Source organism: Larus michahellis, chromosome 7 (assembly GCF_964199755.1).
Source record: "Larus michahellis chromosome 7, bLarMic1.1, whole genome shotgun sequence".
NCBI classification, from domain to species: domain Eukaryota; kingdom Metazoa; phylum Chordata; class Aves; order Charadriiformes; family Laridae; genus Larus; species Larus michahellis.
The window spans coordinates 30,756,871-30,773,339 of record NC_133902.1 but is presented as its reverse complement, the minus strand read 5'-3'; the positions used below and the strand labels follow the sequence as shown (position 1 = coordinate 30,773,339).

General features: G+C 37.7%; 1 protein-coding gene across 3 annotated transcripts in view; it reads right to left on the bottom strand.

The window, feature by feature from the left end:
- The window catches only part of RAPH1 (Ras association (RalGDS/AF-6) and pleckstrin homology domains 1), a 101,552-nt gene that overhangs the window by 63,679 nt on the left and 21,404 nt on the right, over positions 1–16,469 (bottom strand). For all 3 annotated transcript variants that reach the window (XM_074595902.1, XM_074595903.1, XM_074595904.1), the window contains exon 2: positions 470–589. In XM_074595902.1, coding sequence (XP_074452003.1) covers positions 470–589 — 120 coding nt within the window. The remainder of the gene's footprint in view (positions 1–469; positions 590–16,469) is intronic.

Genomic DNA, 16,469 nt, shown 5'->3' with positions numbered 1-16,469 from the left:
TCAGTTGCCTCTCTGATGCAGGAAGAGTTCTCTGGAATAATGGTGAGTCCTCTAGGGTGCATCAGGGCACCTTACTATGTCATCAGTGGCAACACTCACAATTTCTTGTTCCTCATTGCTGTTCAAGTGCAACGAATAAATGTCCAACTATATGTTTGGAGATATAGACTACCTCTAGCCAGCTAAAGTCAGTGTTTCTCTATATACATGAGGACATAATACCAATTCCATAGTTGTCAGAAGGAATCATACTCTTTGGGAAAGGTCAAACTAGCAGATTGTGAAAAATGAATTTAACAACTTTGAGATGGGGAAAACAAGCCAATTTAGAAACCTTTAAAGAGCACTGAGCTGGTCACATGCTACAGTCTACCCTACTGCAAGTGTCAGTGCTAAGTTAGCATCCAACTGAAAAGAAACATGTAATACTTATAAAGAATTATTCTGAGATGATTGAAATCTCCCTAACCTGTGTAAGTTTGTCCAGTTCCCCCAGCCAGGCCCCAAACATCTTGTCCAGATCCTGATCTTCCTTATCACTATCTTCTTCTGCACCATGGTCAAGTTCTTCATCTGATAATTGCTCCATCTGAAAAAAAAAAAAAGTTTGATATTCAAATTTTATCAGTGTCTAAGAAAACTGGTGTCAACTACTAAGTTTCTGAAAAAATGTTCCAAAGTTGAAGCACATGTCTGTCTGTAAGCTTTATAAAAATTGCATACATTCAGTTTATTATCCTGCTCCCAAGTATAGAGTTAGTGTGAAAACTGCAACAGATAACTACAAAGCCATTCTTGCAGCTCACTTTTGTCAGAACTATGCAGAAAAAGATGAAGAACAGTCCCTAATATTTCATACACAATCAGAAATTATTTCGTGCTAGCCTCGCACGTGCATTCATTGCCAGCTATTGTTAGCAAAGTCTATTGACTTTACATTACAAAAATTCAACTCTAGTCCAAGGAATTCAGCTGACCACAGTTAAGCAACATGATTCAACCCACAGGAAGTGCAGTCTCACTGCACTGCAAATAGCTGACTCTACACATCTGTAAACAAAAATGCTTAAACAGGCCACAGAGAATGCCAGCAATACATCCCATGAGACAGTTTAAATCTTGGACACTGTCCAGATCACTTCAGTCATACTGCACAACTTCTACCCAACAAAGAAACTCCTCCTTGGAAGCAAAGAGTCACCATCACAGCTATCAGACCCTCCTTCATTCAACAAATTTGAGGGACCAAGATAAAAACTTAACATTCTCCAAAGGTTATCTGTTATCACCTCAAAGGAAATTAACCTTGTGTTAAACAAGTCTCTATTCTCTTTCTCACACATGTCCTCCAAGCCCCTTATATGAGGGCTTGTGCCTTCCTGGGTACATCCACACTGTTAAGCCCAGGGTCTGGTTCAGAATGGAAATTTACGTACTTGGAGGGAAAATGACACAGGCAACAATTTGGGGGCGATCAGGCACTACAGGAGAGCAAATCCTAGAGATGTGCTATAGGATGTCCAGAGAGACATGAGAATAGATGGCCACCAAGAGCTACAGAAAAAATTCATGGTGTGCTGTACAGCTTGGATTGGTCAAGTCGTGGGCTACAAAGCTTACAGAAAGCACCAGTTTACATTTCATAGATTTAAAAGCAAACTTTCTAAATGCTAGTCTTCAGGAAAAGACAAATCTTGGTCTGAAAGACATCACAGTGTTGCAAAGTTGAACTGACAAGAGATGTTACAAAAGAGGATAACGGCGATGTCAGAGAAAAACTGTTCAATCCATTTTTTACTTTATATGACAATAGTTCATGCAAAACCCCTCCATGATTTAAAAATAGCCTTTCCTTCTATTTATATATTGCTTATCTTTCACTTTACCTTGATAAAATAATCAGGGAACAGGAGACTTCAGAGGTGATCTACAATTCTGAGGTCAGCAAAAGCCAATGCCTCCCACAGTTGCAAGATACTACCATCCAGTTGCTCTAGGCAAAGCCGCTTCAGTCTCCTACTGAGATTTACTTTTGTGGGATAGCACAATGCAGCTGCTTACCTTAAAAGGGCCAACAATATTAAAGCTAACCTGGCATGGTATGCTGCACCAAGCAAACACTGAACATATTAAATTCACCATCTGAAGCTCATTTCTTCCAACACTCATTTTGAGTCCTGTTAAGTACTTCTCGCACTCCAGAGAAGGGACGGAAGCTCTTCCTAAAAATCTAAAAGTGATGCTGAAATTCAAAAAATGCCAATATGCTTATGTAATAGAGCTGCATCCTTCCACCAAGACAGCACCAGTTTTTATGTTCTATGTCAGGCATGCCTCCCCCTGCAAGACTCCTCTCCATGATGTCACCCGAAAACCCTCCCACGTACAGATATGGAGACAGCAGGGTAGCAGCAACTCATACTCTGCCTGAACCTCTGCAAAACAAACAGAAGCTGGATTGCACTTTCATGGCCCTTCAAAGCTTTGCTTTACTACTCCTTAGGCTTTTACATGGACCAGAAATATTGTGAATGCAAAACAAAACACATTATACTTCAGGTGACATAGTCAAACTGCTGTAACAGTGTTCGCATTCAACAACATAGCATTTCTCAATGTCTGATACACTTGAAGTAAAGAACTTTTATTTGAAGGCTAAAGGAAGCTATTAAAAGCACGCCTTAGGAAATATGACTACGAACTGGCAAATCAAATAAATGGAAACTGTGATATAACACAGACAGAACGCGGTATTTACAAATACTTTACAACGCTAGCCTTTCCCTCTTTGAGCTGTCTTTGCCACTTACCCTACAGTTAGATGGGACTTGTTTTGCAGTGCATTCATTCTATGGCACTGTTCACAACTCATCCTTTCATTAAGGGAGGAGCTTGTCCTTTTTACTAATATTTCTGAGGATCTAAGCTGTGGAAAGAAACCAGCATTCTCAATTTCCCATAAACTGTTGCTTTAGCTATTTTAACTTGGCATCAGAGACACTGCTTTAGTTCCAGTTACTCCGAAGACAGAATTAGCAGCCTAAAGAAAACTTTTACAAGTGAAGTACTGTTGTGTCAGCACGTCTGGCACTAAACCCCACAGTATTTGCCAGCTCCTTGTAGTCCCCACCCAAGCTTCCTAACGTCAGCTGCATTTCCTATGAGCCTGTCAACGTTTGCTTGCAAAAGGCACACAGAGGATAGTGTCTCACTGAAGAAACAGCCAATATTAACTTTCTAGTTGTGTAAAAGGGATGTCTCTTAGCACAAGCTCCACTATTAGAAGGATATTTCCCAAAGGGCATTAATTAAAGGATTAATTCAATAAATTCAGGCAGAGACAAAACGCTCAGTTAACTGTATCTGAACTTTTTGTCATAAGAACTCAAAATGAATCCAATCCAATTAAAAAGCTTGAAATTTTCCCTTTTACAAGCATTTTCTTTCTCACTGTTGTTTATCACGGCAAACACAGTATACCTTAGCAAATCATGACCTAATGGGGAGTTATCATGCCTTTCTAAGGAGATGACATTTTTATTTATGACAAGAAAAAAAATGGCATAAGTTTAAGGGTTGCACAGGTTTGAGGTTTTTTGTGTGTGTTCTGTTGTTGGGTTTTTTGAAGGTGTCAGTTAGAGCTAAATAAGAAATGGAAAAGGAATAACTATTCTAGTGTGACACCATAAAGTAAGCCACTTACATTCCTAAAGCATTTGCAGGGTAGCAGAGTTTAAGTAGCTGTTGCTTCTGCCTAGCTCATACTAGGTGAAGTGCCAAAGTAATTTCAGGATTCAAGTTGTTTTTCAACACTTCACCTTCTTTTCTGTTCAAGTGTATATCAGAATAGAACTTAATGAAAACGAGCAGCATCATTTTGCGATACTTAGATAAAATAAGGTATCAACACGGAATAGTCTTCTACGTGCAAGTAAGGCTTCCTGCACTAAAGTGTGCTCTATCTACTATTTCATAATCCACTATGAACTGCATCAGTCAACTTTATCTGTTCGAAATGCTATTTAAACAGGCAGACCAATAATCATTGTAAGTCAACTGTCTAGTTTCCAAACCCATTCATTAGGTTTGTTCACCTTTAAATGCATGAAGCACAGTATTCTAATATTATTTTATGAAAAATTACTGAGGCTTTCATTAGAAGTCACCAGTTGCAACACATTAACATAACCTACTACTTTAATTACGCTGTAAGGAAAAAAAAACTTTACCAATAATTTAGGAAAAAAGAAACACTCTTTCAAGCTGATTCTAATGCAAACCATTGTAGCTTTTAGTATGCCAGGTCAAGCATAAGATGATCAAAACACATGAGGAAAGATGAAAAGCCCAAGAACGATGCTTCAAATATACCGTTTTGACTTTTTTAAGAAAAGACACCAATTGCAGAATTCTGAAACTAACAAACTGCTGTTATCAGAAAGCAACAGCTTTAGAACAGTGCTAAGTTATAATCAAAAGTGTACTTAAAGTGTCTTTCACTGAGACCCCAATTCTGCAGACCTGCACTTTGAGATGGTAGTTCCTACCTTACAATCAACCCAGTTCACGACAATAGGAAATTTTATATTAACAATATTTCCTTATAATGAAAACACTCTGCACTGAAAAAGTAGTTGTAAAAGAATCAGAATACAGGATTTGTTTACATCACACTTAATTACTGATGGAAAGATTATCAGAGAAACAAAAACAGAATTCTGAATACAAATATCAGAGAAACAAAATACAGAAATTCTGAATACCCTTAAAGGGTCAGTAACAAGAATCTGTTTATTCACTGTAATTTCAGAAGCACTGTAATAAGCATTTTGAACTAGAGATGCTTAAGTATGTTCAAAGGCAACTGACATCATAAAACCCCCAAATGAAAACAAGCCATCTTTCTTTCAGGCAACTGATGTTTTCACCCCAACCTTTCCTATTATTTGAACTCGTTCGTACACGCTCGTGCTTGTTACTGAACTAAGTATTTTCTTGCTAAAAACAGCTATGGAATTTGTTACAAATCTATTATAGGGATGCAGCAGACAATACACAAACGTTCAAAACACTATTTGAACAAGTAACTGAATTGTCACATTCTAAAAATCTTGCCTCAGGAACCAAAAAGAAACCATACTCTGGTTTGGAAAACATACTGTTTGGAGCTGGCTTGGAAATATACCATACAAGTACACAAGCACAGTGTGCACGCATAAATACAAGAGCAAAACTATAGTAGGATTTCACCTCCAATACTCATTCACCTGACCGCTTAAACAAATAAGGTGACTTATACAAGAAAAAAAAAAAAAAATTGAAATGCTTTTATCAAACCAATAGCCAAAACTCACATCCACGTTTCTACACTTTTTCTTGACATTCTGGTAAGTAATGAAAGGTAGTTTGAGCACATAAATTATTCATTTCATATTAATACTCTGTCCACACTACAGAGATCAATCAAATCCATCATGTTTTTCAGTAAAAAATAAGGAAGTCTTATGCTATAACTGACACTAACATTTCTCCTTTGAATTTAATACTGCAGCACGCTCAGACAACGATACAGTTCAGATCACTCGCTTCACTACCTCCATGTTTCTTCTTAATAAGCATAAAATATTCTGAAATTAACCACTCCTGAAAAAAAGATTTGGAGGGGGATTAGAAAATTATGGAAAAATTCTTTGTGCATTATTCAATGTCCTATAACCCAGTTTACATAGAGAGTAATCTAGATGAAAACCTGAACAAAAGAGCACTTGTTTTCTTTTAGCTTCAAATAGCATAGGTACTAGCTGAATACATCCCAAGGCTCCTACAGCACACAGACATTCCAACGCCTCTCAAATTCAAGAGCTGAGGTACAAATCTGTCAGCCAAAAAATTCAAATTCAAAACATCCCAAATAAAAATCTTATGTCAAGTGAAAGCCTCCTTCACTATACTCTTTTGAGCCAACTTTGAGTTTTGTTTTTCTTTTAAACTGTGCTTCAGGCAATAGTTTTCCAGGCTTGTAGTCACACAACACGGTGAAAACACCTTGAATGTCTGATAAAAGATAAAGCTTCTACCACTTCAGTAAAAGCAAAGAGACCATTATAACCAATAACCTCACGCTTCTGAAATTACTCAGGCAATATTTTTAACAGTTAAAATGCTGTATTATGTAAAATTATGTATTATACAAAGATAGCATCTGTTGCCACATTTTAAAAATCAAATAATGTCTGTGCACTCTTTTGTACCAGTTAAACAAATAAACCTATTTATGTAATACAGCTTTAAAATGGAAAAATACTGACTCTATGCCTTGCACACATGAAAAGATTCACATACTCTGTGGTACCTGTGAGATCTTGAGGTCCTGCACAGCAATATCTACCTGCCTCAATGTAAGATCCAAGAAAGAAATAGTTGCACCTAATCACACATCAATAGATTGAAGACATAATTAAGGTGCATAAAGCATTCAGAGTTACTTGTGTGTTTCAATACTGGGTCACTGGATTATTAAGGAATGTGACAGCCTTTGATTCAAATCTGCTATGTGTTTCCTGCCCTTCTTTCCCTCCCTCCCCAACTCAGATTTTTATTTTTTTTTTCTAATCTACACATTATCTGCCACAACTCAATTGCTCTGTCCTGTCAAACTTAACTGCATTCCAACTATCAAGGAAATAAGGGATTCTGCATTACTTCGGAAAACTGACTTTATTTAATTCCTTACTTATTTCTTAAAATAAACTAAATAGTAACAATTTAGAAATAGGATTGGCAAAAAAGTAGTAACATAGGGTTCTTTAAGTTGTTCTTCAAAATTAAAATAGGGCGTTGGACTTCAGCAATAAATCCTTTTCTTCAAACATAGGAAGTCAAGAGCAGAACATGAAACGTACAAGATCTATTCAAAGCAACGGGGAAAAGGAAGACAATTACAGAATAAACAAAAATTTTTCAAGTAATGTGCAGTTTAAGCATATTTCATTTTCATGTCTTTTACTTTATATTGGGCAGCTGGTCCAGACTGCAGAAATCCAGTAAGTATGAGAAACAGTCATCCTCACTGTAAGGCCTTATTCTCAGGTTTAGATGGGGAGTGTAAAACTGGACAGTCCACAATATTCCCTCCCTTACCCACTGATCCATGTGACATGCAAGAACGTATCTTTGAAACCACAGAAAAGAAATCTTCATGTCTGGAAAGGCATGTTTTGAATCGCAGACAGGCTAGAGTTTCAATAAAAGATCAATTAAAAGCTGCTGAAAGTAACAGCTATTCAGTCAAACATACACAGCATGATTTCTAACACTACTCCTAAAATTAGGCGCATGCCTGTACAAGAACTTGCCTTTGCCTCTAGCTGTTTGTACTTTAAGACCAGTCAAACAACATTTGCTCTGAGCTCTTAAAAATATTTTTCTTTACATTATCAATTAGTTTGTAATACAAATATTTATAGCAACACAAGTGAACATGCAACTTACGTAAATCCGAGCAACTGCTAATGAAACAATTATTTGAAAAAGCAACTGGAAGAAAAGTCTTAATCAGATATCAGATGGTAACATCAAAGCAAATCGTCTCACTGTTACTGGAATCCCCCAAAATACACCAGTGCTGTACACAGCAAACACAGGTTTTCTAAAACTCAGTGCTGTTCATGACAGCATTGTTATGCCTTTCAGATTATAACAGGCTGTTCAACAACTACGCCCAGAGTTTCTAACCAGGAAAGTCAAACGTATCACAGTTGCTCCCTGATCTTTCACAGATTCAGCACCAAATCTTTAGAATGAAGCAGACAGTGTGTTAAGCAGGAATATGTCAACACAGTACTCTTCACAGACAATACAAATACGAAAGAATAAAGCTCTTTTTGGCTCACAGCATGAAGAAAAACATAATTTTCCATACTCACATCCACCACAGCTACTGACTCCCTTTGTATTCCATCAGAGCTTGTACACTCCCTCTCTTACTATAGCTGACATAGGCACCCATAATTTCCTGAAATAAACAAACTGAAGATACTAGAAGTTTACTTCATCATCTTAATTTCTAACAAACAATGGGAAACACTTCTGATGTGCCACAGCAAAACCACCCACAAAATACCCACCCGCCGGCCCCTTCTTTGTTTGAAACTTTGAAGAAAGAGGTAAAATGCGAAGCGGATCAAGCAGCAGTCTACCTTATATTCCACAGAGTTAGTTTCTCATTATCACTTAAGTGGTCTTTCTATTATTATTACTATTTATATTGACTCTAGCTCTTTATAATTGAAGCCTAAAATTTTAAATTAGTCTCCATAGGGTGACCCCTTGTATATTGAAACACATTTAAAAGACCTTTCTTCCTATAAGAGAGAGGACACACCAAAATAACTGAAATGTCTACTGAGAATCTATCTAATTGCATCTGAAATTTGTGCTGCTGAGAAGGCACACAGTAAAACCTTTATTCTCTCCAATATATTTCAGTGCCTGTCTCACGTCTAGCCAAACAGATGTTGCCTTGAAAAGAAGGGGCTTTATCAATCATTGTGTCCCATTTCCTGAACCAAGACTCCAGCCAGAGCACCCAAGTGGACATTAAATTAATTCCCATAAAAAAAGCTTCCTAGATTACATCACGTCTCACAGCAGATTCTTTATGAAGACACCCTGAAGACAGCTCTGAAAAACTGCTAGCCAGAGACCATAAAGACAAAAGTTGCCTTAGTTAAAAAATGTTTTTCAAGCAGAGGATAAAATGGAGGTGTTCTCTAAAACAATGACACTCATTAGCTACAGGAGGCAACATCTTAGTCTTACCTGCTAAGACTAGAGAATTTCAGTGTGAAAAAAAGTGAGGTAATGAAAGCTAGTAAAATGTATAGCTTTAAATCTATATTAAGTGTAGTCTGTCTTCAGCAGGCCCAGGGAAGCCGTTAAGGCACCATTCCTGGAGGTATTTAAAAGACTGGCAGACATAGTGCTCAGAGATATAGTTCAGATTAGTGATGATTTTTGTCAGAGTAAGGTTGATGGTTGGACGAGATGATCTGGAAGGTCCCTTCCAACCTAGGCAATTCTATGATTCTAGATTAGCTCCAATTTTCCAGAATCTTCATTATGCAGTTATCATAACGCAAACACTGTTATAGCATCTCTTCCCATTCAGTTTTAGCTTTGGAATGAAGTCCAAAAAAAGAACAAACATTAAGAAGTTGATGGAGAAAGAGAGGTGGAACTAAATTTAATGCAGTAACTTCAAGAAGTGTATGTCTATAAATAATTTTTTTTTCCATATGTGATCTTTTTAAAATATGCAGAGGATGCATTTTGTATTATAAATGAAACAAAAATATCTTAAAGCAGCTGCAACCTTGACAAAAGACAGCCAGATGTCCAAAAAAACATTTCATAGTCAAGTTAAGCTTTATCACACAGTTTGAAAATATACAAATTCAAAGCTTTAAGGGGGTTATTTATGCTTGACTCCAGACAACATATACTTTGAACGTGTTCATGACAGTATTTGAAGAGGACATAAATACACAATCAGGTCAATCTGTCTTTGAGGTTTTTAGATAAATGGCAAATTTTGTTCGAGTAAATGATCATTAAGAAGCATCTCTCTCACCCATTAAAGAGCCACAAGTGACTTGGAACCAGTTCTGCTATTTAGTCCTGAGGTTCTTTTTCAGAACAATCCTTCCTACAAATCCTCAAGATTACACTTCCTATATGTTGCAGGTCATTAAACTTCCCCCAGGTTGAAGGAACCTCCACAATAAGTAAAAATTACTAAGCAAAATAAATTTCAGATGCCTTAAGAGGCCATTCTTGGTCCATACAGATTAGGAAAAAGAAAAGCCCTTGGACATTTCTTGCCAATTTGATCTGAGGGATAGAGGTGGAACACATTTCAGCCAACTCTAGCCCTTAGCTTGAATACACAGCAAGACAGACTATGCAAGCATCTCAGAATGAGGATTCTCTGCCTCAGAACACTGGGCTCCTTGCTCTGCTTTCCCAATTCTAGCTAGGGCCACATATTTCAGGAAAACATAACACCCTTAAATATTTCATTAATGGGGAGTGGGGGGAAAGATGTGCAGCAGCACAGGGAGAAGACAAACACTCCTGATCATAGCAGGCAACTCACTTAAGTCCTGAAGCATAACATTAAATTCAATTACAGTTATTGCCCTAATACACAGCTGCAAATGATATGAGAACACTAAGGCAATCCTTTTCTCCCCAGAGTACACAAAGGAAGTGGACAAGAGATCCAGAAGTGCACATCTAATGATGTGGTAGACTCACACATACTGATCAGCCAGCCTGAAGCTCCACTAAAGCTTGTATAAAGCCTTTAGAAAAGGAAACGAAGAACTTAGATGTCTGAACTTCTACTGAAACTTCCCAAGGGCTTAATGATTCAAGTGAAAATGCAAGCCTTCAACATTGTCACATGCATTTATCATCAAAACTACACCAGACGTAGAAGAATGAAGGAAGGAAGATTTCCATTTTCTATTTCACAGGTAAGGGCCAAGGCAAGAAATGCAAAGCAAATTGCTCATGGTTTTGGGAAGACAGAACAAGGAAAACTGTCTACATCCATAACTGTACCTTCGGCAACATCCTGCATGTAACAACAGAACATAAAATCTGACCAAAAAGAGCACAGAAACATGCATGGTATTCTCATAACCAGTTAAAGGATTCTATTTTGCAATGAGGACAACATTTTCAGACATAATACTAGCAACAGTCCAAATGATGATCCAAAAGTTGATCCTGCTGTTCAAAATGCTGGTTGCATTGATTATTCTATTTTCAAGCAATGCAAAAAGAGGTACTTCTATGTCAGTGTGACTGGTAAGGAAACCTAGCAAACAGGAAACTTCTTAGTTCAGGATCGGCAGGTCACTGAACCAAGATGCATGAAACTGCACGAAGGGACGTGCACTCTGTAGTAGAGGATGTCTCAAACAATACACGAGAAGAGACACAGCATGAAAGAATGGTTTTGTATACATCCATAGTTAAACTTGATGGGCTCTGAAAAACACTTGCCAGCTGCATTTAAAGGAAACCACTTTACTACCAACTCTAAACTAAGCATAGTTTAATAATGCAACAGAAGCAGGTGGGACTAGCCTGTGCACAGATGCTGTACATTCATGCCACTCTGGCCACTCCCTGAATAACAGTTCCACAGGAACCCAATCTACCACACTGCCCTGTGGTTCTTCTCTTCAACCCAGAAAAGCACTAGAATGTAAGGGTTTTTTGTGGGTTTTTTTGTTTGTTTTTTTGTTTTTTTTGTTTGTTTGTTTTTTTTTTATAAGCTTACTTGCCTCTTGCAATTTCACCCATTCCAGAAAAGATTATGTAGCCTTCTCTTCTCCATCAGCAGACTAAGAACAGCAATTAATATTGCTATCATATTTGGTCTTACACATAGATCCCAGGAAATATGCAAATATTCTTATAGCTGTGGTTCAGTAACAACAATCACCAGGCTAACAGCAGCACTTTTAGGCTGACCCTGCACTTGGGAAGGGAAGAAGCACTTGCCAACCAATCCCTTTCACATCCCTTTACAAACCGGTCTATTGTGCCTGTAAGAGGGTCTTTTTCCACCAGGAATAAATACTCTAAGAAATTCATTTTTACACATATACTAGACTGTCTTTCAACTATAAGAAAACAAAATAAAGCAAGCAACTGCCAACTACCTGCAAAAGCCAGACATCTTAACAGTGCTTATAGAAGATGGTATATACGAAGGATCAAACCAACAAGGAGGTGTAAAGGTTTAAGAAAATCATTTAGGTCATAGGTCAAATTACAATGCAGGTGAGAGTATTTCCTCCTAAGACTCTGAGCTACTCTATACTTTAGTACAGTTAAAAACTAATTTTTTGCCAAAGATGCCCTCTCAAAGGTTAAAAATAATCATTATGCCAATGCTCACTTAAGATACCACACCAGACACTGGCAACCGGTACAATGTGGATACTATCTAGACTCAGAGGAACTTGCCAAATCCCTTTCAACAAGGTCCTAGTGACAGCCTATGAACCATGGTTCAAAAAAATGGAAGAGCAGTGCTTTAGTGATGATAAATAAGCTACATTCTTCACAGGTTGCTTTATATAAAGTTTCGTATCAGGGTATATTCTTTACACTAACCTCAGCCACAACAGGCTGGAAATTGATTTAGGATTTCTGGTAAGAATTAAGATTACATTGTGAAGAGCTGCATTTGACTATAGCTGGACCTATCATCTCCAGGGCAAAACACACCAATCCAAAACAAAAACCTATATATTTTTCAGAAAACTCACAAATGAATGTTTGATACACCTAAAGTACATAGGTATTTCATTCTGAGCATTTATGAATCAACAGATTTTGTTGTTTATAGTCAGCCATTACAAAACAGCATAACTTTAAGAAACACCAGAGTTTAGAGAACAAGTAGGGAAATAATTTTTTGGCTGAAATATTATCAAAGAAGGAAAAAGCATATTCAATTCAGAAGAAGACACTTGATTTACTTTAAACCCACTCCTAACAAGCTGAATGAAAAACCACACTACTACTGGCTTAAACAAAAAATAAACATACCTAAACAACAGGTCCAATCAATTTTATATTTTAAGCCACTGGTAAGACTAGATTTAAGTATTTAAATTGGCAGTCAACTTTATCCTCCAACTTCACTGCAAACTGCAAGCACGGACACATCTATCCCCATCACTTTTTTATTGCCAAGGGTAATGGGTCTATTGAGATGTGAGGCAGATGAGGATAGCCACTCTGATGGAGGGAAAAAATGGATGTACGGTACTGCACCATGACGTTACCAGAACAGACAGAAATACTACAAGGAGCTTTTCCATGGAAAAGCTGTGCCTTGTGGAAGACTTAGAAGGACTGCATAGAGGAGAGCCTTGTGAGTCTAGGAGAAAGACTGATATCGGGCACTGGACAGAGATGAGTCCTAGCAGTCAAGACTGGAAAGAAAGGCTGGAATGGGGCAGTTTGCTATGACAGGAAAAGGGAGAAGATCATTTGGTAGTAAATCAACACAACTCACTAGGTAGTGATGTGAGGCACATAGGCTGAAGGGCCCCTTGCCACACAATGAAGTTTGGGAGCAACTACGTTGCATGAAAAGGAGAAAGTACAGACAAGTTCTGCAAGATATGGATATAGGTGGAAAAACATGTTTATGAATCTCACAACTGCAGGAGAACCACTACTTCAAAACAGTACTTTATCAGCATCTTCTCTTGGGTCTTGCAGGTAATTAGGCACAATTTCAGATCCCCATAAACCTCACACGCAATAACAAGACAGAAAGCCAACTTCCTGCTGCATAAACCGCAGCTCACCTTTTTCCATGGTGATACTGGAAGAATACAAGTTGTATTTTGACAACCACACCAGGCAAGAAAAAAACCCCACCAAATTCCTTGAAGTCCTATACTTGCACAACTCTTCTCAGCACTTGCTCTTTTTCTCCTCTAAAAGTAAGACAGAAGCCATTCCAGAAGTGACCTCAATCCACAAAGCAACTTCTGTGAGACATCTGGTTGAGCAGGGTGCCAAAGCCTGTAACAATTCCACCACCACTATTCTCTAGTAAAGCCTGAAGAAATTGCTTCTGTGGAGGAGGAGAAAGTCTGTGAGCAGATAGAGAAAGGCATGTTCATCACTGATAAAGGCTGAAAATACAACTTAATTCTTATTTGCCATTTTAGCAGAATGTCACTGAAAAACTCTCCAAAGTTTCTAAGAAAACAGAGAAAACTGCCAATATGTCTCCCTGCTTTTTTTCTTTTTAATACTGTCTTCACTTGGGATTTTGCTTCTTCTGTCAGTTCAACATCCTTTCTCTGGAAGGATGATTGAATTATCTTAAACTCAAACCAGTATCAGCAATTTGAGGTATAAAGCTATGAAATTTGTCACAGACTGCTAACAGGAATCTAAGCATTGCCTGCTGAGCACAGACCTTGATCTCTAGTTTATAAACCCCATGAAACTCATTAAAATTTTTTGTAATTGATTTTGTAAACTTAAGATGTGCTCTAAAGATACATGTTCATACCGAAAAAAGTTGCATTGCTTTAGTTTCTAAGTAAATCTTGGCAGCAGATAGTGAGGGAGGGAAGGAGTGAAAAACACCAGTCAGTTCTGGACTCACTCCCTAGAAAAAAAGCACTTAAAGCAAGAAAGCAGTGTCAATATAAAAAAGTTCCGCTATGTCAAAGGTTAGAGCAGTCTAAAAGCCAGTTAAGCACCAACTGATGCATACCAAAAGGACTTTATCTAGAATTTAATTGCAGAGATTAAGAGCAAATATAAATATTTAACACAGGAAAAATGTTTTAAAGCACACATTCCTGAAAAAGTAAGAAAATCAGCTTCCAGAGCAAGAAGGAAAAAAGAAGGTGTAAATCATGCCACTGAGGAAGTGAACACAAAATTTCTATACAGTAGAACAACCGTGGAAGACAGGGCTGACAGCTGGGTCTTGTTAAAGAAGGACTTTAAACAGAGGGATTCACATTCATGGGATTAGGCCAGCATTCCTAAAAAACACTGTTCAGATCCTAAGCTGCAGTGGCCTTGTCTAAACAGCTCAGCACCTGAGTCTCATAAACAACTACTGTAAAGTCTGCTGCCACGACACTCGGTAGCTTTGTGAATGGAACTTTTCTTGCATATGAAAACTAAAGACAGTAGAGTGCTTTGCTACTGCAACTGTGCAGAAAAAAAAAATAAAATAAACCAAGTGAGTCAACAGACTCCATACTGCCACACATGAACATGTTTCAAGACTATTTCCACAGAGTTTCTTGATTAAAACGAATCCCTCCCAAACTTTTAAAATAAGCTTTTTTTATTCAGTGAAAGATAACCCTAAGGAGGTGACTGAGTGCAGCTATTATACACACAGATGTATATACACTGCTCATTAAGTTTCACATTACATTTTGCTTATAAACATGCTTGGAAGTTCTATCACACAGCATTCAATTATTCTTGTCTCTCATCTGAGTTTGGTGCTGTGGTACATCGATAAACCAAGGTAAGACAGATTTAGATGATGAGAAAAAAGAACACCAAAGGCTAACTAAAATAATTTTAAAGTTCACAAAAAAGTTTTTTTTAAAGTCATAATTTTTACATCAGACTGCTATAATTTATGTCTAGTTTTAAAGCCATCTGAAAGTAACACAGGCACTTGTTTTCTATGCAACTTTTTTTTTTAATAGAAAAAGTGAATGAGCCTTTTTGAACATCAAGGCTTCTCAGCAAGGGAAAAATACTGTACAGTAGTCTCATTTGCATGCTAAGAAACATAAGTTCATAGGGACAGGAATGAGATACTCCGTGGCACTCATCAGTCTGGGGGACGGACACCCTGCTATCACAACCAAATTGTGAACATCAAGAGTCCCTGCAGCTTTCAAGAAGTTAAAAAGAATGGTTCTCTACAGGATGGTGCATGGGCTTCACCACACACCACCTTCCCACAGAATCCTCAGCAGCAAAATGCAGGATATTTCTTCTGATAGCAACTACCCTTTGACTGCCATCCTTCCCGACAGCCATAGAGTCTCTCCTCCATTACGGTGGACATGCTACTTAGTAAAAAGTAATAGATGAATTCAGCTCCTCTGTTTATGAAGACAAGCAGGAGAATGACTTTCAAAACAATTCTCACAGACCACATTCAAGTTGCATAGGAAGAGCAAAGCTGGGAGCAGGTCATGTGATATGCTGAAGGTGCCCCTTCAGAAAAAAATTCACCAACAAGCACACACCAGCCTGTGCATACTCAACAGTTCCAGTCACATAGGAAAGGAGGGGGTGCAGCACACCCTTCCTCCTTCTTCCTTCCTATCCTCTGCTGGAATACACCGCCTGTTCCGATGAAGAAGCTGAGCACCAAAATGTTAAGATAATTCCAACATCAAATCCTTCAATTTGACCTATTCTCGGGAACATGCTATTGTGAAAGAGACAGCCTACCTCCTAGCTGCATTACGCTGCATGATCAACACATTCATCAAACACACCTACAACTGTATCAGCTGGGTAAATCTATAGACACTTATTTTTAGCAAAGCATTTGAGAAATTCAGGCAAATTTGTTATTGCTATTGGCATTTAAGAGCTTCAGGACACTAAAAAAAAAAAGAATAACAAAAAAAAAGGAAGAAAACCAACACATTTTGGATAAATGTTTTCTTTGCATTTAGAAAACACTGACAACTGTCTCAAAAGCAACAAAACTGTAAAGTTATCTTTCTCTCTATTCCAGAGCCAACTGTCTACAGTCCTTTCCAAAGGAGCTTTTGGAAAAACTTTTCTACAAGCTTTCCCAAAGTCTTTTTTTTTTAAAAAAAAAAAAAGCTCATGTCCTACAGTTTAAAACAAAAACTTAC